This window comes from Rattus norvegicus, chromosome 2 (assembly GCF_021556685.1).
Source record: "Rattus norvegicus strain SHRSP/BbbUtx chromosome 2, alternate assembly SHRSP_T2T, whole genome shotgun sequence".
NCBI classification, from domain to species: Eukaryota; Metazoa; Chordata; class Mammalia; order Rodentia; family Muridae; genus Rattus; species Rattus norvegicus.
Window position 1 is genome coordinate 94,415,070 of NC_141535.1, and position 22,706 is coordinate 94,437,775.

The 22,706-nt window shown below is 43.3% G+C and overlaps 1 protein-coding gene across 1 annotated transcript in view; it reads right to left on the minus strand.

Annotated features, from left to right (window-relative positions):
* Window positions 1-4,201: 4,201 nt before the first annotated feature.
* Stmn2 (stathmin 2) overlaps window positions 4,202-22,706 on the minus strand; it is a 47,386-nt gene continuing 28,881 nt past the window's right edge. Inside the window, 3 exon segments of the mRNA NM_053440.2 lie at window positions 4,202-5,543; window positions 10,033-10,224; window positions 19,206-19,378. Coding sequence (NP_445892.1) covers window positions 5,484-5,543; window positions 10,033-10,224; window positions 19,206-19,378 — 425 coding nt within the window. The 3' untranslated portion in view covers window positions 4,202-5,483.

A 22,706-nucleotide genomic window follows, 5' to 3' on the forward strand; every position in this document is an offset into this window, starting at 1 on the left:
CTTCCCTTTAGAGCGAGCATGGCTGTGGGAGTGTCTGGTTCAGTTTCACCCACTCAGCCATCGAGTCTAATGTGTGGTTAAGAGTCACTTTTCTCATTGGTGTGGCAAAACTAAGCCAAACTAAGCCAAAGAAGGAAGGGTGCAGTCTTCACGGGGAAAGGCCAGGGACAGGGGCTTTTGGTCATCTTGCACCTGCAATCAGGAAGCAGGCAGAACACTCAGTCTCTTTTCTCCTTTCCCCACATTTGTTTTGTCTGGGAGGCCAGGCCCATGTGATGGCATTGCCTATATTTAGACTGGGTCAAGCATCTCTGGAGACAACCTCACAGACACACCCAAAAGTGTGTTTCTTAGGTCATTCCAAATGCAGTCGAACTGAAAATGAAGGCAGGCTGCCACTAGGACTCATGTATCAATAGAGGTAGGAAGGGGTGGGGCTGTGAGGTCTCCACACTGAGTTTGATGCATGACTAAATGGGACTTGGTGGTTATCTAGTTGACATCTGTGTCAATGATGAGCTGAACATTTGGTGACCAGCAGGGTGGTGGTCACTGATGCAGCTCACTGAACATTCTGCGTTTTCTTCCTGAGATTGTGATGGGGTGAGCCTTCTTGGCTACTTGATGTTGAGAGGCTCAGACCACTTGCTTTGGTGTGGTCTGTCCTACTTCAGACTGGAAGCTTTAGAATAGGCAGCGCTGGACAAGTCATGCTTGCAATTTCCCTTCTCTACAGTGACCAGTGAAGTCAGCTCTGTTTGCTTTTGACTCCAGAGTAAGAAATGGCACAGATGTAAGTCAGTCCACAGCAACCCATGCTAGGTATGTCACAGGAGTAGCAAATAAAATATTCTGGTTTTAATTCACTGTGGTAAAAAAAAAAACATTGTAAGATCATAGCCTGTCCTAGACTTTCATCATGGCTTGAGTTGTAGTGAACATGTTCTATGCAGACCATGGCATGGGCTTGTGGGCCTGAAAGGCTCCATCCCATGTGTTAAGGGCATAGTAGTGTGCAAGGGGGTGGCGTTCTGAAGGAAAGAGGGGCTCATGGAATACTTCAGTGTCATCCTGTACATGAAGGAAAGGGAGTGAAGATCAGAATTGGTGTGCGGAGGTGGCAGGAAGAGTCTAAGAGGACAGGGGTTGTAGTTACACAAGTAAGAGGAGACAGGAGGAGGGATGATGTGACCGCTAACTGATGTTACTTGCTTGATCACTTGGAAATGTTAATGGGCACAGAAAGGAGTCCAAGGTAGCTCTGAGGTTTGCCCAAGTTTGTTCCGCATCTGTCTTGCATTTTCCAGCAAATGGTCTGGGACGTGCTGGTTATTCAAGCCAAGGACTCCACGTTGTCTTCCTCAGCAGAGCAGCAAGCAGATGGCGCAGTCGTTCCTGTTGGTGCATTTTACACTGTTTTCTCTGCTGAGGTGAAGACTGTTGTGAAGAGCCCATAGGCAGATATTTAAGTTTGAGTCTGTACTGTTCCCAAGGTTCCTTGTGGTAAAAACTTGGTCCTAACACAAATTGGGCCTGGTGAGATCTCCTCTTCCTCTCCCCTCCTTCTCTCTCTCTCCCTCTCTCCCTCCCTCATCCCTCCCTCCCTAGGTGAGCAATCCTGTTCTGCCTTACACCGCTGCTAGTATATGCTATTTTTCCATGGGCCCTAGCATAAAGGAATCGAACAATCATGGGCTGAAATCTTCAAGACCATGAGGTAAAACCTCTTTCTGAACTGTCCTAGGTGTTTGTGCAGTTTTCTGGTAGCTTTTCTGTCACATCAGGCTCTGGAGGGGAGAGCAGTATTTGCTGATGTGTGCTTGTTCTGTACATTTTTGGATGTAGAAGACCAAGGAGAGAGGAGTGACTCATCAGATCAATGGGATTTTTTTTTTTGGTTCTTTTTTTCGGAGCTGGGGACCGAACCCAGGGCCTTGTGCTTCCTAGGCAAGCACTCTACCACTGAGCTAAATCCCCTGCCCCTTCACAGAACATTTCAGCGGCATTTACACAATTTAAACATGACACTCACCAGACCAAGAGCACGTTAGAGAAAATCTATAAGTGGATTCAGACTATGCACAGGGTGCTTCATGAACTGACGTCACTCCCACAAAGATCTCCTAGTTTATTTGTGAGGGGGCTGGGGGGAACTCCAGGGGTTTAAGCCTTTCTGAAACAATGCACAGCATGAGATGCCAAGGCTTTGTCCATGGCGTCCCCTGCCTCTCACCATGCTCTGTCTAGGCAGCCCTTTCCCCTACACTTTCATTGCCCAGCAAGCAGGACTTTGTTTCCTCCTCCTTGGCTTCCTTTCCACCCTACACCCACCATTTGAAGAGGATTCCTTCATCCCCTGATCTTCACGGGACGTACCACAACTGAATCAGATTCCCTCTGTGGAGCAACCGCTGGGGCTGTTCCGCACAGCTGGAGCAGCGTGCTCATAGTGAGGCTTGGGGGAGAAGGCAGCGATGAACATCTTGGCTTCAAGCTCAGGGATAAATTCAGGGTCAGCGATCTTGCTTCTGTTTCCCTTTATTTCCCAGGGCCGAAGATCAAACACAGGGCCTAATGTATGCCAGGCAAGTGGGCAATCAGCTGCTAACAAGCCCTCAAGACACTTGGAGAACTGCTGGTCAGGGTAACTTCATAGACATCATCTGTCTTCATCAGAGAGCGGGACTTGGCAGGCGTTAACTGAAGAATAACTAGCACTGAGGTAAGCTGTAGGAGGCAGGCACCGGACTGGGCTGAGTCACTCACCTCTCTAGGCCAGAGTTTTCTCTTTCTTTTTTCTTTTGTTTTTAACATTAGGCAGTGGGACTGGGCTGTAGTTCCTGCTTAGGGAGGGGCACACTATAGTGTGAGGCAGTGTCAGCCATTTTAATACTCAGGAAGCCTCACAGGAATGATGTTTCCTTTTAGCATGCTTAATGAACTAACATCATTTACGGTATTAGGGTCAAATAAGTTTTGGGCTTGTGGTCACTCATGGTCACCTTTTCCTACTGACCTATGTAGACTAGTGTGAGAATAGAGCTCGCCCTATACTGGTTAGGACTGCCAGTGTGGGGTGGGGAGATCCCCACCACTTACTAACACTAGCTGCTCTTCCTGAGCATTGAGTTCATGGTGCACAATCATCTCTTAACTCCCAGGAGATCTGATGCCCTCTGCTGACCTCCTCAGGCACTGCATACATATGGGTAGGCAAAACATCCATATACACAATAGTACTCAACAGACCAAATCTAGATGATGATGATGATGATGATGATGATGATGATGATGATGATGATAAGAGAATCTACATTTTTTTTCTTTTTTCTTTTTTCAGAGCTGGGGACTGAACCCAGGACCTTGCGCTTGCTAGGCAAGTGCTCTACCACTGAGCTAAATCCCCAACCCCGAGAATCTAAAATTTTTAAAAAACATTTGTATATATCTTTTTAATTAAAAATGTAAAGACAGGTTCTCACTATGTAGCCTTGTAATCCCAGTATTTGGGAGGCAGAGACAGATAACGAGTTTAAGGCCAACCTGGTCTACACAGAGAGTTCTAGTCTCATCCAAGCTACATAGGAGACACTGTCTCACTGGCTTAAACTTAGCCAGTGACCTCGTGAGTGACAGCCCAATTTACTTATTCATAAATCTGCATTGTTCCAATTATTTCTGACTTTCTGCTCAAAGTGGACGCTGTTTGTCTGGCCGTGTAATACCCATCTGGGTCCCTGGCAGGACCCTGCTGGGTCCATGTGTACAGTGTGCTTGTTGGCAAGACATGGTTTGGCAGCGTGGTAGGGAAGTCACATTTTAACAGAAGGCGCAGGCTGGGGGTGTCCTGTGGGCAGCATGAGAGAACTTGAGGTGGTGCCAGGAATCCCACAATGCCCAGAATGAGGCTTGATTGCTCAGGACTGGTAGCTGGGACCTTCAGTTTCTCCTTCACTGTGCCTGTTGCTAAGGGGAACAGGTGGAAGGCCTTCCCCACTGGGTCAGCCTGTCCAAGGAAGCGGGGGTGGGTTTGGGGAGGTCCTGCTGCTTCACAAGGGAAGTCAACCAGCAGGCCATTGGTTTCCTCCAAACTCATTACTGCCTCTTTGCTCCCACGACTGCCCAATCCAACAGCTCTCCTACTACAATCTCAACACCAGGGTCTGAGCACACAGGGCTGAGAGACCAGACCAAAGCGTTATTAGTTCACAGAACTCCAATTCTTTATTCATCACAGTTTGCTCACAATGACATACAAGAAGATAGCACTGACGAGAAGTAAGTATGCAGGCAGCAACCTTCAGGAGTTGGGAGTTGGGGAAAGACAACTTCAAAACTGCAAAAGGTACGTATGCTGGGTCTCTGCTGATTCTTACAGTGGCACAAATGCCCTGCCTAGCCCCCTTAACTGCGGCAGCGTCACAGATGGAGTGATTTGGTCTTGTTTATAGGCAGGATTGCCCTACACTGGGAATGAAAGACCAGCTTGAGTAAAAGTCCACAGTGTTTGTGATTTCGTTTGTGTGTTTAATGCAACAACCAGCTCACAGTCTCCAAGTGGAAAAATATTTAGTAGCATCATGTGCTTGTACTACAGGCAAAAGCTTAAAACGAACATCGTCACCCATGGCACCCACAGATAAGCCATCGACATGTTGATTAAGTCATTCCATCAAAATAACCGAAATAAGAGAAGAAAGCCCACTTCATGAAGAACAACGTCATGGCCGCTCGAACCCTCTAGCTTTGTGTTTGTGTTCGGCCCATTAGAAGGTTCAGCCTCGCCCTTCTACCCTCATTGAGCACAGCTCTGTCTTCCCATTCATCTCTTTCTAAAACCCAAACACGAGTGAAGCACACACTCCACGAGAAGCAGAGGTCAGTGCTAGGACTGGTGGATTTCCTTAGCCTGGCTTTGTGGTTTCTAGGCAGGAAGCAGATTATGAGCAGAGAAATGTGGAGGTTCACATGGGCACACGGTCCCCACGATCTAGGTGTGGTCTTGGCCAAGCTCGGAGAGTATGGAGTCATCTAGGTCACTAGGCAATGGTGGGTTTCTAGCACCATAGACTGTCTACTGACCTCATTTTTGGGTGGAATGAAAAGGGCAGGGACTGAGTTCAACATGGGGGAGCTTCCAAAAGAATAGAGCTAGCAAATTCATTTGAGTGGGAAGACACAACATCGAATGCCTGTTACAGGACATGTAAGATTATGAAATAACTTGCATAATGCAATACTTGTATTTTTTAACAAAAATGTAAATATTTACAAAATAAGATCCAAGGTACTTTTTTAAACATCAAGCAAAACATTCTGCAAAGAGACCGCATTGATTTATTTTATTTTTGATTCTGTTTTTTTTTCATAATGAGTTCTTTTTAAACCATGTCATACATTTTCCCATACTGATATCGCATGATCCATTATAATATAGGCAGGGGGATTTACTATGGGAGGGGCGTGCCATACCCGCCATTGCTTCAGCCAGACAGTTCAACCTGCAGTTCCTTGTTCCTGCGCACCTCGGCAGCATGCCTCTCCTGGAAACAGCGAGGGCAGAGGGGTTAGTCCACATGGTCCCAAGAGTTCAGAGAGCTACCCTAGCCATTGCTGGACATGTTGGCCCGAAATAACCCAGGGTGGTGTCTACCAAAGGTAAGAGAAGGTGGAGAAAAAGTGGATCTGGTGTTTGTTTATTCTTCTACATTGGATGATCATAGGCACATAGCTTTGCATAAAGGTGCTAAATGGCTGTTGAACTGGATTTTGAAATGCTAATTATTAGTAATATTATTTATTTTCTATTTAGAACATTTTAAAATTGCTTTTCTCCTCAGGTAGTTTTTTTTTTATTCATTCTTAATGATTTTGGCCAGCTATAAAGTAAATCTTATCATTAAGATCTATGAAGGCTAAGGTGCCTGTGCTTCCAAGGGTCTTTATACTATATTACTGAGCATGTATTTGTCACCTAATGTTTAACACACCTATACCCACATAGATTTTTATTAGATGAATTTCTTTCATACTTACAGTATTGTAGTAGAGATTCTGTTATACCCATTTTACAGAGGAAGAAACCAAGGCATAGGAAGGCTGAGGAACTTTTCCAAGTTTATACAGCTAGCAGGTGGTCAGATTCCACATTGGTTACATATGAATGTGAAAAGGCTTCCCGCCTCTCAGGTTTAGGGGGTAGGAGTGGGAAAAATTGTTACATACTCTGTACTTCCTCCAAGCTAAAAAATTTGAGGAAGCAGGAAGTTGACTCTAGGGAAAGATTTTTTTTTTTTTTTTTTTTTTGGTTCTCTTTTTCGGAGCTGGGGACAGAACCCAGGGCCTTGCGCTTCCTAGGCAAGGGCTCTACCACTGAGCTAAATCCCCAACCCCTAGGGAAAGATTTTTGAGGTAATGTAATTTAATTGGTTTAAATGAGCCTTCCACACACACTGAAACAGCACGAGGACAAGGAAGCAAGGCGTATGTAGAGAAATCAAGCTGTGTTTGGAAATGTGAGGAAATCAGAACAGATGCTGCTGAGTTTTCTTTTGTTCAGTCATTGCAAGGCAAAGCTGTAGTGGCGTCCCTTTCTGCAGATAGAGAGTCATTAGTGAGAGCTGGACTTGTATGAAAACTGGGAGGATGCCAACACCTTCCCTGCACTGGAAGACAACGGAGCTTCAAGTAGGAACAGCAACTCCGCCAGACTGAGCACGAAAATTGGCACTGTCAGTCTACTTCGGACTTTACTTCTAACTCAAATTGGTAAAGCTACGGTCTTGCAAAAGGCAATCAAAGACTTCATCTGAGATGGAGGTAACTTTAAAAGGAAATTCGGGTAAGCCTTCTGAGTTTCTAAGAAAGCCTTTCCAGGAAATTTGGTTGATCTGCTATTTGGACACTTTACATCCACAGTGTGAAATGTATACTCTTGATGTGTTGATGTGACTTTAAATGAAAGTGTTGGAGAAGCTAGAGTCGGCCTGCACAGTAATGTTACCAGGTTGTGGTCCTGGTCAGAGAATTGCTAAATGACCAGAAAAGTTCAGCTGAGAGCTTCAAAGGTAGTTGCAAGTCTTTGACTATGAAGTCCATTAAGTTCACTATGGAGTTCACTAAGGACATTGTCTATGAAGTTCACTAAGGATGTTGTCTATGGAGTTCATGAAGGACATCATCTGTGAAGTTCACTAAGGACATTGTCTATGGAGTTCACTAAGGATGTTATCTACGGAGTTCACTAAGGACGTTGTCTATGGAGTTCACTAAGAATGATGTCAATGAAATCCACTAGAGACAATATCCATGAAGTGCTCTAGTTACTAAAGTTGCTTCTTTAGTAATGTCTTTTTCATTATAGATCTCACACTTAATTTTTCAGGTATACTTAGAGGCCCTGAATCTGTAGTAGGCCCATGCATATTTAAATTTACACAAGACTCTCTTCAACTTTTTACTGCCATTCTTTCTCAAGGGAAATGTAGTAGCATTCTGACACTGTAAACAGCACTTTTAAAAGAAGATATCTTTGAAAGATGGCTTTAGGAAATCTGGTCCTCTGAAATATGGGACTTAGATATTTCTTATTGGAAGCCAAGAAGTGTGAGGTAATTTCTTTTCCTTCCTTTATCTCTTAATGCATCTTTTAATGGCTGTATATATCAAATATAATAAGGATAGGAATTAAATGACCTGTGGTAATAATTTTATGAAATCACATTTTCTAAGTTAATTAAAATGCAAGGTGACGTCAGCATTGTCAGCTTCTTTTCTTCTTATTAATGGTTATGAGTCAATGGTACAAAAGAAAGGTCAGAAATGAGTTGGGGAGCTCATAAAAGTCCTGCTGCTATACATCAAGATGCTGGTGGTCATGGGATCAAGGGAAGCATGGAGTATTGCTTCTAGTGCTTATGATGCCATATTCAGTGACTGAAAAAGAATATCAAATTCAGCTCAGAACACACTTTGGTCTGGGAAAGACTTGCATCAACATCTACAACCTTCATTCCACTTGCTCTATAATCTTGGCCAAGGCAGTAGGCTTTCTAAGGAACAGGTTCTTTAGATGTGGAATGGAATAACAATATGTTTTTGGTAGCCTCGCTGATTGGATTAAATGTGATAATGCATGCAAAAGTGCCTGGCCTTCGTTGAGTAATCAATAATGGCTGGGTTTAATCCCTTCCCCTTTCATTATTTATTCACCAGACACATTCAGTAGTAACTGGTCACACCAATGGCACTTGTGAATCAGAACAAGAAAATGAATATAAGTCAGAAGAGAAGAATGTAAGGTAACAACACATGTGACTTCATAACGATTAAATCTATGCTTATAGATTATCGAGACTGCCTCATAGGAAAAGAATCTTGTTCTCTTAAGGAAAATATTTTCACTTGAAATTAAATCATATTAAATAATGTAGTATGCCGCTGTTGTCACTAAAGTAATGGCTACGGTGCACCTACTTGATGTCTGTTGGGTTATTAGACACAAAATTGCTCACTATGCAGATGTCAGTTCTCTTCCTTCCTAAGTTCTATACTTCTAGTTGGTGAGGTAAACCCAGTTGTGTGAGCTTTGCTGGACACTCCTTTGATTTTTGTTTTGCTATTATGAGGTGTGCAAATTTTATGAACTAGTTTACAAATAACATCAAGAGGGACAAGCTGCAGGTTTGCCCGTGTACTTCAAAACCCGTGGCTCTCCTGGATGGCCAGTGATGGTGTGGATACTCAAGGTGAGGGTGGCTTAGCTTGGGATCAGCACAGTGCATGCCTGGCAACTGCACTGGATATTTTCAGGGTCTGTGATGCAAGCTGAAGGCTAGGAGCTCCCAGAAAGGACTTGTAAACCAAGGAAGATGAGAGGAGATAATGTCAAAGGGAACTTGGGTGTCCTGGATCTCAGGGAAGCACCTGCTTTTGTGCCACCACATGTGAGCTGTGGAGAAACAGGGTGTTGTTCTGAGGAGCAAGGGCACACCTGCTTATAAAGTTTAAAAAGTTAATCTAAAGCCCAAATCCCTAGGATGTGTTCCCACATCTTTGAGGGCCTCAGTGTTTTACTTTCTGTATTGGAGCCTACAGCATTTTCTGGGTAGAGATCTCAAAAAACTCAGGAAGAACACATTCCGTCTAAAGGACCTCTGGGAAATACTATTTTTAAAAGACTGTAGCTGGGAACTGTGGTTTACGCCTGCGATCTGAGCTCTGAGTCTGAGGCAGGAGGATTATGAGTTTGAGTGTAAACTCTCAGTACTTAGGAGACGATGGCAGTGTCTTTCGAGCCTGCAGTGCCTGAGGTAAAAGAGCCATGAGAGCAGGCAGGGATGGTGAGATGTATATGAGATGTACAGATGCATCTTTTCAGAGTTCCTAGTTTTCAAGCTTAATCCAATTTCTGGAGATGGACAAAGCAAAACTACTCATAGCTGCGATGTGATTTTTTTCAAAGGCAGGCGCGTGCATTCACACACACACACACACACACAAACACACACACACACAAACACACACACACAAACACACACACACAAACACACACACAAACACACACACAAACACACACACACAAACACACACACAAACACACACACAAACACACACACACACACACACACACACACACACGTACAGAGTTAATGAGAAAGACCTGAGGACTTCAGAACATGGCGAAACAATAGTTTCTCAGCTATGCTTCCCATGCTCCAGATTTCCTTGTAGATTTTGTTCCATAGAGAATGGGCTTCTGATAAATATATATTTTAAATTTAGTTTCTGTATTAAATACATACTTCTTTAAAGAAATAATATTTGTTAATTTTATATTAAGTATTGTGTTATAGTATTAATATAATCAGGCAAATATTAAATATGTACGGGTTTCTACTTTTCCAACACAACGATTTGTACAGGTGACATACACATTTGAAACTAGCCTTCCTAAGTCCACCGTGTGGTGGAGTGTTTGACAAGGGTTCCAGCGCTGATAACATCCCCTGCTCTGCCCTCTGCTGCTCTTACCTTTTCCTGCAGACGTTCAATGATAGCAGCTAGATTAGCCTCACGGTTTTCCTTAATTTGTTCCATTTTCAGGATCAGCTTCTCCTCCGCCATCTTGCTGAAGTTGTTATTCTCCTCCAAAGCCTTCTGGAGGACTTCTCGCTCGTGCTCCCTCTTCTCTGCCAACTGCTTCAGCACCTGGGCCTCCTGAGACTGGGGAGGAAACACAACACTTACACTTATCTGGACACCTACTTCGCTGAGTGCTAGACCTGGGGCTGCAACTGTGAGCTGTGCTCTCCGCCTCATGCAGTCCGTAGACCTCAGCACCTCCAACAGAACATGTCGGCGGAGACATGGCTCCCTGAAATTTTGGCTGTGAAGGTTTTGGACAGAGTATCTTAGAAATAATATTAGTTCTCATCTAGGATCCATTTTGTAGACTATCTGGCCAGTCTTTCCTTTCAGTTTTTTTTTTTTAAATAAGATCTTGCTAAGAAGTTATGCAACATGCAGTCTTAGAATGATACAGTGGACCACAGCTTTCTGTGGGAGCCTGAAAAAAATGGGGAAGGCCTGAGGCCTGCGTTTTCTTTCCCCTCTGCCCTTTTATCTGCCCCACTGTTTCTAAGTGCAGGGTGGGCCGTATAGGAACCACTCAACTTTGCTCATCAAATTCACTTTTTTTTTTCTAACACACCTGTCCTTCCCCTTTCTCAGGAGCTATAATAAATAAATTCTCTCGAGCTGGAGATATGGCTCTGGTAAAGGCACTTGCTGCTTCTGAAGGAACAAAGGTTTGATACCCAGCACCCACACGGCAGCATACAACTGTGTTCCACTCCAGTTCTAGGAAATCCTTGGATGCCAGGCAGGCACACAGTGCACAGTCGGACATCCAGGCAAAGCACCCCACACATAAAATAAATTCTCTGTAGCGAGTTGAAAACATTTACACAAATGCAATGACCACTTGGACAAAAAGGAAGAAAGCCCTGGTTGTGGCTGTCCTCCTCACTGTGGTTCTTCAGGAGTGAGAACAGAGACATTGTAGTTTCCTGTGCATGCTCTCTCTTAGCCTCAGCAAGATGTATGGTTGTCCTCAACTGTCATCACTAGGGGCTTGATAATGGCAGAAATTCCAGTACCTACCTGCTGAGATCGATTTCCAAAGTTCTTTAGTGAGGCCAAGGAATCTATACTTTTGATTAGCAACCCAGAGATACTATTGCTGGTAGGCCACAGTCTACTCTGTGCAAGACACACTGGCTGTCTTCCTGCCAGGAGCAAAAGAATGAGCCACCATACCTGCAGTATTAAACTCTCTGTCTCTCTCTGTCTGTGTCTGTCTGTCTGTCTCTCTCTCTCTCGTGTGTGTGTGTGTGTGTGTGTGTGTGTGTGTGTGTGTGTGTGTGTGTGTAAGTGCACTTCCCTTTGCAGGCGTATGTTGAGGTCAGAGGTTGGAGTTAGAATGTAACACAACACTGTTTCCGTTTTATTTACTCATTTATTGTTGAGATGTGGCCTCTTGTTGAACTCAGAGCTTGCCATTTTGTAGACTAGCTGGCCAGTCAGCCCCAGGATCCACCCACCTGTCTCTGACCCCAGAGTGATTGGGAGATCTATAAGTGCCTAAATATTTACATGGATGCTGGTTATTTGAAGTCAAGTAATCAGACTTGCACAATAAGCATCTTACTCACTGGCAATCTTCCCAGCCTTGGGACTCAGTGTTTAGACAAATTCTTCACTAGAACTTAGCTTGGGGCTCTGGAGCTCTCCCTAATTTGGCTAGTTCTGAAAGTCAGCCTTATTGCCTTATTGCATATTGCATATGAACTGTTCAAGGAGAGTGTTTGGCCCCGAGGAGCATGGCGGAGAGTGTGTTTCTGACACAGAAGGTCTCCGAGAATTGAAATGGAGACTCGGGCAAGACAGTGGTCAGTTGATAGGATGCAGAAGTAAGTTAAGGAAGAAAGAGTCACTCGAATGTGGCATCCCGTGGGGAGATGTCACTCTCGCTGACTGTGAGAAATTGAGGCAGATTGCTGGCGGACCGTCCTGTGAACATCCTCATAAAGAACTAAGGATCACTGGAATGACTCTGTGAGGGGCCCACGAGGGCACAGTGACGAGACAGGGAGAAGAGTTATTGTCCATGTAGGAATGCTTGAACATTTTGCAAAGAGGTTAATTAGCATCTCTTATGCCACTGAGTCTAAGAGTTTAATTACTGCACAAATGAATTGGACGATAAATCTGAGTTAACTGGTCTATAAAACTCACTTCCTTTATACACACGTAAGAGATTTAAGACTACACTTTGGAGGCACCGGTTTTCCATGACGTTTGAAGTACACATTCTCTTGCTGCTTTATCTTGTCCCCACTCATCATTTGGGGGGTATATTACTTCATACCCAGAACTATTCATCAACCACCAAATCCCTTAGTTCCAGAATGTCTTTCTACGACTAGGCTGGATGCTGCCTCTGTGAGCATCGGGCTGTTTGTTAATGCTGAAAGCATTGTTGTTCCGGTGAAGGCACAGAATCATGGTGGAACAGGACAGTAAAGTGTAGCTGTGTGAGACAACATGAAGCACTTATTTCATGTCGAAAAGCCAGGAGCACAGAAAGAGACAGGGAAGAAACCCATGGAGTTTTCATAAGGAGCCCTTCTCGCACTAAGTCTCGGATGGGTTTGCTGAGGTCCCCTTGTAAGAGAGTCAGGTGATCTTCCTTGCTTAGAAGACCACCAATAGGGAGATTTTATGACCATGCAGCACGTCGGCTTTCTGAATACTAAACTGTGACTATTTAAAAAGGACCCCCATTCTCCTATATTCCATCTCAAGTGCCATTTCTAAGTTATGATGCCAGCTGCCAATGACAAAAGAATACAAACTTGCCTGACCGTTTGAATAGGCCGATGATTGGAGGAACGTCAGTGTGAAACATTGGAGTATTACAGAGCCTGAACCTGATTACAAGTTGTCTCAGGCTAGTTTGGGCCTTTGAACAGTCATTATCCTTCTCTGTGTGCGACCTGCTGTCCTAGAGAGCATCACTTAACGCTTTGAGGTAGAGCAGTCGCCTCACGCAGCAGCGAAGCCTGTAACAGAGGTTTCTCTGCTTTGCTGTGACCTGCCTATTGTATGTTTCCACCAGTGTATTTAAAGAGTGTCTTGGTTTACGATTCCTTTTGTTCTGTCAATATAAATTGTAATAAAACTGTTACTGTATTTTGACCTGGTATCATAGTTGCTCACAGTTGACTCAAGATTAAATGATCATTACTTCTGCTTTGAGGAGAGACTTGTACTTTCGTGTGGCTACAACATGTCACTGGGAGAGAAGGTCAGGTATCCTAGAGCTCTTGTAGGAAGTAGAGGGTCCTCCCCATAAAGACTGAGAGCCAGCACCATGAAAAGGTTGGTGACTGAGTAAGCTGCACCCAGTTCTGACCCCACAGGAGCCATGGCTTGACAAATGCACAACTTCTTCAGGGGAAGGAGGGTGGCCGTGTTAGAGTTTTAGAGGTCAAATGGAGACGTCGAGGCAACCAGTGGCTGGTAAAGAGTCCCTTTCACAGCATTTCATTTAGAGCAAGGAGCTCACTTCTCTTTCAGAGAGGGTCATAGGTCATCAGAACCCACTGTGCAGCGATGTTAATACATCAATTAAGTCCTGGTGGACGGGTTGAGTGGGGAGCCTTTTAATTTAATCAATTGTAGTGTGTAGTTTTATCAAGCTTAAATTTACATCGTTTTTCATAATATTAATGTATTAAATCCAGTTTTAGTTGACCCAACCTACTTGTACATCTATTATTCATCAGTCTGCTTATTCTATGTATTATGATAGACTAATTTACATTTCCAATATGGATGAAATGTACTATGTGGCAGCACTGTTAACAGAACTGCTTTCCTTTGTAAAATCATTTGTTGGACCCCAGTCCTTGCAGGCCAGAGCTGGGTGCATTTTAGGCCAGGGATAGCCAACCTTTTATGCTGCTCTTTATCAGTCTGCAGGGAGTAATGTCCCCTTCTCACAGTGCTTGTGTGACAGAGGATGTGTTTTACAAGTCCTTTCTATAGGTGAGTGTGCTGGTTTGTTTTTTTGTCAGCTTGGGAAGAGGAGATCTCAGTAGAGGAATTGCTCCCATCCGATTGGCAGTGAGCATATTTGTGGGCCTTTTCTGGACTAATGATTGATGTAGAAGGGCCCGCCCACTGTGGGTGGCGCCACCCTGGGGCAGATGGGCCTGGGCTGCGAAGGAAGAAGACTAAACAAGTCTGTAGGTGATAGTCCTTAGTCTGTGCTGCAGGTTCCACCGTGAGTTCCTGACCTGTCTTCTCTCAGAGATGCATTGTTACCTGGAAGTAGAAGTCAAATGGGCTCTTTCCTTCCCAAGTTGCTTTTGGTCATGGCATTTGTCACAGCCATGGGAGATGTGGGGGCCTAGGATAATGGGTACGAGAAGATGGAGTTTCGATGACTTGCCCAAAGGCATTAGTTAGTAAGTGGAGAGATAGGTTCAACTGCAGACACACTAATAATCACGTGTTCTTGGGATGATTTGAAAGATTCCTTTAAACTCGGTAGTCTGCTGCAGATAATGAGACCACAGGTTGTCTGCACTGGACATGAGGGAAAGAGAAACCATTAGTAATGAGGTTGGCGCAGCGGAGCATTGGAGGTACGCACTGGGGATGTGCGCAAGCGCACTGGGGATGTGCGCAAGCCTCCTGCTGTGCGGATGATGAATGAATGGGCACGGTGCCTGGCTGGCCAACGTGTTAATGTCATTTCCCAAATGCGGTCAGTTGCAATATGAAGAGCTTAATTTCAAATAATAGACACTGATGACCAGAGGTACTTTAATTAAGGAGAAAAGGCCAGGAAATGTTACATTCCTTTTAGAATGTGCGTTTTTATCAGCTAAACTATGGGGCGTTAGTTCTGGCTGGAAGGAGCCTGCGGAGTGCCATCCAAGCTCATCACCAGATGGTCAGTGCTATGGCGGTGTGCACAAGTGGCCTGGGGACATTGGGGAACTGCCAGGATATTTAAGACACAGCATATTTGATCCCCTGTGGAAATACTTGTTCAGCAGCCTTCCAGCCCTGACTTCAGAGAGCCTGCACAACATGGACCCCAGGCCCACAGAGAGCTTTTGAATTCCCAGAGACAGGCCTTAAACACCCTAATAAGTGGGTTTGTGTTTACAAAGTCCTAACAAAAATTACGTGTTACACCCCTGCCCAAGTCTACCTCTGTACTTACTTGGAGTTAGGATTGTGGCAATTTAGTGAGAGAATGCTTACTACTTTAAGATAACCAGGGATATTGGTTGGCAGTAACAGCTGACTTTGTTTATAACAATGGCAAAGTATTATTAACACACATGTAAATGTTGTATGGCTTCTGGGCAGAGTCTTTAAAATTTTGTAATGTATGGGAAAGGAAATAGGCCCAAGGCAATGACTGTGACTACGGCTGAATCCTGTTTCTCAGTTTTCAGCAGCTTTTAAGAACCATCATTTATTTATTTTTAAGGTCTAGAAGCATTTATTCTATGCAAAAAAATTTACTATCTTTTTGTGCCTTACATAGTAGAGTCTGGCCTGGCATTCCCTCCCATTGCCTGTCCACTAGTTTGAAACCACAGCCTTCAAAACACACGTTCCGTATGTTTGCTTCTGAGTATCCTTAGTTCTGAAACCATTGATTTTTTTTCAGTCTATCCCTATTTATCTAACACCACTTTTTCTAGTTTACCTTTTATGTTTGTTTGCTTGTTTTTTTCCAGACAGGGAAAAACCATGTAGTCCTATGTAGTCCTGACTGTCCTGGAACTTTCTTTGTACACCAGGCTGGCCTCAAACTCAGAGACCCTCCTGCCTCTGCCTACCGAGTGCTGTGACTAAAGGCGTGCGCCATCACTGCCTGGCTCTAATTTACCTCTTTAAAATTAGAGTTCTCGGGCTGGAGAGATGGCTCAGCCGTTAAAGGCTAGGCTCACAACCAAAAATATAAAATTAGAGTTCTCTTCAAAACTGTGCTCTGGGTCATGTCAAGAATTGCCGCAGTTTTATTTTTTCCTCTGTTGTCCTTTGACTTGAACTCAAAGCCGAGGTCCTTTACTGCTCTGCCGCAGACATCCTTAGCTTCCCTGGCTTCCTGAGCTCACCGCTTCCGCCTCCCTGGCCTTCGTGGTGTTTTTCAACACACCAGAACCTCCCAGCCCAGCGCTTCCGCACCAGCTGCTCTTCCTACTCCGAGCATTCTACCCTCATGTGGTGTTCCCTCGCTCATGCTCGCTTCGGTGTTATATGCCACAGTACGCTTATGACAGGCGGTTGGTCCCTTAGCGAGAGGAAGCCTTAGGGTGAGTAGCAGGTCCTCGATAATATCTGTCAATTGTGTGATTTCAATTCAGCAGATGTCATTTGCCAACTTACTGCCTATAATGTTTCTTTGGGATGGTAGAATGGATTACAATGTCAATATAGCTTACATATTGGGAATTTTAATTGCTTAAATTTAATTTTTTTATTCACCCCAAAAAGTAAAATTTGTAGTGATATAGCCAGGTACTGTTAACACAGTTAACATGAAGTTTAATGGAGGCGATGGTTAAATAAGGAGTAGTGCAAATAAATATATTCTTACTAAGTTGCCAAGTTCTGGGAAGGGAGAACTAGGCACTGCAAATAGAGCAGAGAGTAAGAGAGGGCACACCTGGTAAGTCACAGGGACAGTATGTGAGCAGAGACTACAGGAAGAGAGTGTGGGGGCCATAGGTCCTAAATGTGTCCTGTGCTGGCCCTGATAACACAGTGATGATCACTGCAAGGGTCAGTCTCTACTTCCTAAACTCCTATGCAGAGGTAACTTCTAGAGGGGATAGATTTCAGAATGTTGAGTCTGAGAAATCATTCGGTATCGATTCTGAAGCAGATGTCAAGGTTTTCCATTCCCTATAGAAGTTGTTCAATCTAGCAGCCCGTGGGGCTCTTCGCTTGAGTGGCTACTGGCCGCAGAAGCTGCATGAGGGTTATCTGCATGTCCTTGCCTGATATTCTCTGGGATATATACACCTGCTGAAGACGCTTTAAGGACAATGGACAGTTTTCACATGAGTGCTAATTAAGTCAGTACAATTCAATAGAAAACCAAAATCAATGGCCGAGTGTTTAAGTTGGTACTCTATCTTAATTAGCTGTCCTTTCTCCTAATTAAAACTCTACTGCCAAAGCATAGTCCACATGGTGATTTCTTCACCAAAAAATTTCCCAATTGCACAATTAATTTAATGAGATACGCCATTTTAAAAAAAGGTCCCAAAAATATTTTTTTCTGAGTATCAAAATGTCAGCTGCTTCCTTTGGTCAGTGTCCATTAGCTACAGTCGATTTCTAGTTTGCTTTAATTGTTTAAATAACTGTTAATAGTTTAGTGCTGTCAGGATGTAGGAGTTTTACAAGAACCATTAATTAGTTGCCTCAGGGAGTTTTATAAGATTTATAAATTAACACCCAGTTAATTTTTATTATCTCCGTGTTCCTTTTTCTTTGGCCATTTTCTGTTAATTAAGTACCGTAGTTGGAAATACCATCAGTGTACAATCCTTGAAGCTAAACTCTGCTTTTTGAATTTTAATTTTGGACCAGTCACTGGTTTGTATTCTAAGCTCCGTGTCAAGTTTGCACATGTTTGTACATGTATGTGTATCTGTGTGTGTGTGCGTGTGTGTGTGTGTGTGTGTGCATGTGTGCGTGTGCATGTGTGCGTGTGCATGTGTGCGTGTGCATGTGTGTTTGGTCCATGTGTAGATCTTCCTGGGCTGCGCCATGCCCTTTTTATACAAGGTACCTCTGCCTAGTCGGTGAGAACTTAAATTGCCCAGGATGCAATAGGTACTGAGGGGCTTTAGACAAGACAGTTGATTATGTGTATAAGTAACACCACAAGAGGCAGCAAAAAAGTTACATCTTGTGCATTTACCTGGGTTGATAGCTCAGTTTCTCCATCTTAAATCTAAATTTATAACAATGTTAATAGATTATAGTGTTTAATATATTGGCAGATTTTTTGTAGGCAACATGAAAAGTATTAAAACAGGAGTTTCACTCATGTAATAAACATAATTCATATTTATATAATTCATATCATAAAATTATAAAATTTATATAATTCACATAATAGAACTGTGTGTACAGGATACTTGTAGTGACCACATGACTCTAAAATACTCATGATAAAGCAAATAGGAACTGCAGTGCAAAGATGGGTTATGTAAAAGGTGCTTGACAGGGAAACGCAGCGTGTTGGGGCAGGTACTTCTAGACAGAACATCTTTAATTCATAGATTTGCCACCATATCTTCTCTTACTGCTCTCAAAGTCTTCAAATATTTAAATGCTCTTAACTACTGAGCTCTTCAGCCCCTGCTCTCCAGTCTTAATGTCCACAGTTTTCTTAGTATACTACCGTAGAAAATTTCTTTTTTTAAAAAAAGATTTATTTATTTCATGTATGTGGGTACATTGTCACTGTCTTCAGACACCAGAAGAGGGCATCAGATCCCCATGACAGTTGGTTGTGAGCCACCATGTGGTTGCTGGGATTTGAACTCAGGACCTCTGGAAGAGCACTCGGTGCTCTTAACCACTGAGCCATCTCTCCAGCCCCCTACTGTGGAAAATTAAAGGTGCTCAGATAGTGCAGTTCATTCAGGTATCATTGTCTCTGATTGACTCTCTCTCTCTCTCTCTCTCTCTCTCTCTCTCTCTCTCTCTCTCCCTCTCTCTCTCTCTCATGTGTGTGTGTGTGTGTGTGTGTGTGTGTGTGTGTGTGTGTGTGTGTGTAAAAAAGTGGAAGGGAGCAGAGGGAAAGAAGGAAGAAAGGAAGGAGAAGCCTTAAAAACCTCTGTGAATTTTGAGGCCAGCCTGGTCTACAGAGCAAGTTCCGCGACAGCCAATGCTACACAGAGGAACCCTGTCTCAAGGGAACAAAAGAAGTCAAACCAAACCAAACCAAACCAAACCAAACCAAACCAAACCAAACCAAGCCAAACCAAACCAAACCAAACCAAACCAAACCAAACCAAACCAAACCAAACCAAACCAAACCAAACCAGAACAACAAGAAGAACCAGGACAAAAAAGTCTGTGGAGAAAGTTACCTTCCTTCGCCCCTCTGCAGCCTCCAGCTTTTTCTGGATCTCCTCCAGAGACAGGTCTTTCTTCTTTGGAGAAGCTAGAGTTCGTGGAGCTTCCGAGATGGGAGACGGGGGCTTTAAGATCAGCTCGAAAGCCTGGCCGGAAGCACGCTTGTTGATCTGCTTCACCTCCATGTCTGTGGAAGGAACAGCAGAAAGCATTAGGTAGGTAGCTGGACCATTCAACTGCTTCAATGCCTTGGAGACCAGCAATTGCATAAATGCTCATAAAATTAGGAAATTGTCATTTGTGGCTGGCTATGTAGATAAACCTGGAGTGTATTGTAGTAAGAGAAAGTCAGGGGCAGAAAGACAGATTTCCCGTCCTCGTAAGTGCAGAGTGTAGTGTGGCTCCCAAGGCTGATGGATTCTGGGCAGATGCTGACTTAGGTAGTACAAAATTTCTTCTGGACAATTAAAATACGTTAGCAAGTCTCCTAGTTTGCTTTCTGTCACTGTGACAAAAAACAACTTGGGAGGAAAGGGTGTATTTGGCTTCCACTTCCACATCACAGTCAGTCACTGAGGGAAGCCAGGGCACAGACGTCAGCAGAAGCCAGGAGGCTGAAACTGAAGCAGAGACCCCGGAGGCACACTGCTTCCTTTCTGTGCCTTGTCCAGTTTGCTCATACAATCCAAGGCCAGGGGTAGCACCACACACAGTTGGATGGAGCCTCCCACATCAGTCAAGAGAATGCCTATAGACAAGTGCACATGCCAATGCGGAGGAGTCAACCTCCAACTGAGGCTCCTTCTTCCCAGATTTGTGTCAAACTGACCAAAAACATCCAGCTAGTTCAATGTGATCTATAGTGATGCTATGTTTGTTTAAAAATTTTTAGCAAATGATGATATGTTTGTTTGGTTTGATGATATGTTTGATGATTTTGTTTGATGTTTTGTTTTGTTTGATGATATGTTTTTATGATATGTTTTTATGATATGTTTGATGATTTTTTGTTTGATGATATGTTTGTTAAAAAGTTTTAACACATGATGATATGTTTGTTTAAAAGTTATTGGGGTTGGGGATTTAGCTCAGTGGTAGAGCGCTTGCCTAGGAAGCGCAAGGCCCTGGGTTCGGTCCCCAGCTCCGAAAAAAAAAAAAAAGAACCAAAAAAAAAAGTTATTAACATACACTCATTGTACAAAGTGTTGGGTGTGGTTATGACATTTTCCAACTTTCCTAGCTACTGCTTTGCTTTTATACTCCACTTCCCTCCCTTGTCTTTCTCTGCGCCATCCTCCAAGTCTCCTCCTTCCCAAATGTTCCTCCTCTTGCTTTCCCATCACATATATGCATATAATATTTATGCACTTAAGTATATATGAAAACATGTGAGAGAAGATGAGATATATGTGTCTCTGAATTGGATTTACCTTGCTAGTAAAATGATCTTCAGTTCCATCCTTTCTTCCAAATGACAGTTTTTTTTAAAATGTAAACTAAAACTCCATTTTTATTAGTAGTCGAAGCATTTTTAATCTACTTTCTCTGATTGGACTCTTGCCACCAATACAGGACAACAAATGGGGTAAGCGTGTGTTAGCTAACTTGACTTAGCCATTATCAATGCATATTGTATTTCAACATGCATTTTGTAGACACATTCCACTCTAATTGTCAATTAAACAAAACCCAGAAAATCGTTAGCTATGGTTATCATTGGCTTATGTCCTAACAAGTAGATCACCAGACCTTCACATTTTAATCATATATAATAGTATCATTAATAAGCTGATTGTCAGACTTTCATATTTTAATCCTGTGCTATCATTTGTAATCTAAAATAATTTATAAAATAAAAAGTAATAGGTAGGTAGTAACTTCAAGGTCATTTATAACTTCATGGCTCATATGTAGGAAAAGGCACTGAATTCTTTAAAACTCCATTGGTCAGTCTTCAGTTATAGCTGAGTGCTTTGGTTTGAGCCTCATGCTATAGCCCTCTGATCTTTGTTGCAACCAGAAACTTCTTGGGATTAAGTCACTGCTCATGTCCCTTATATAGTATAGGTGTCTCCTGGTACCCTCCAGGGTGGTTCCAAGATCCCCAGGGGATTCCCAAATGTGCAGTGGCCAAATCTCTTACCGGAATACATGGCGATGTTCTTTTATTTGAGCTCCAGAAAGAGCCCATTTCATTGTTCCTACATTGCTTAGATAATTACTGTTCAGACAGAAATACAATGCCAAATGAACACTTTGAAATCTGTAGACACATTCTACTGAGTTTTTAGACGTGGTGGATGAGTGATATGGAGTTGTCTCTTCAAACATCTCACACGGATTTGCTTTTCTGCCCCTTAGTCCCAAAGCATCAGAAGCCATTCCATCCTTCCTGTCCTAGGCATTTGGTGTTCTCCCTGGGGATCATTTGCGGTTTAAGACTCATCTACAGAGCTCTGAGTCCCAGGAAGGCAAGGACCATGGTGAATTCATCAGTGGGTCTTGTGACAGCAGATTTTAGAGTCTCTTAAGAAACAGCCGGACTCCTGCTAACAGCAACATCTGACAGACAGTGAGGAGCTATGTGGTTGATTCGCTGGCTTCCAGGAAGTGGGCGTGCATTGCAGTGGAAGTTTGGTTGCAGAAAGATTGGTTACCTGTACACATAGCTATGGTGTCCATGAGGACAGAGCTGGAGGAAGAGTGGATGTGAGTTCTCAAGCAGACTTTAAGGCACTTAAGGTTAGGAGCTTGCTCTTTACTGCCTTTTACAGGTTCTTTACCTATATGGGAAGGCAGAATAACTGAGCCTATCATGCATTAAAATGCCTCAGGTAGGGTTGGTACAGATAGTGGCTCTATTTTGATTATATTGACTGAATTAGGTGAAGTTGATATGAATAAGGACAGAGGAATAACTGGGCACCTCTTAGGCATCAGGCTAAGACATGTACTACTCTCTCTACAACATCACTAGGAGAAAAGGGTACATGATGTTCTAGGAGCCTATGTATCCTCTTGCTTGAGGCCCCAGACACAAGGGAAGATCCAGAAACCAAACCAAATTCACCTAGTTACCACAATTGGGATAAAGCAAACCTAAAACCCAGCATTTCAGTAAAGTCAGCTGGCAGCCTGGCACAGTGGTGCCTTAATCCTAGCACTTGGGAGGCAAAGGCCTGAGGTTCTCTTGAATTTGAGGCCAGCCTGTTATATACAGTGAGCTTCAGGACTTTATAGAGAGACCCTGTCTTAAAAACAAAACAAAACAGCAACAACAAAAAGAACAGCAAACAAAACAAAAACAGCAAATAAAATCTACTGTGCCAACTGCAGAGTGTTAGCTCTCTTCAACAAGGTCTTAAGTTCTCTCGGTTAACCTTGAACTTGCAGTCTTCCGAGTGCTGGAATTTTAAGTCTGAACCATCATGGGCAGTATTGTTATTGTCTTCTTAATCCCTCTTTGCTCGTGACCTCAGTCATAAGCCAATTTTATTTATGAATTTGATTATTAT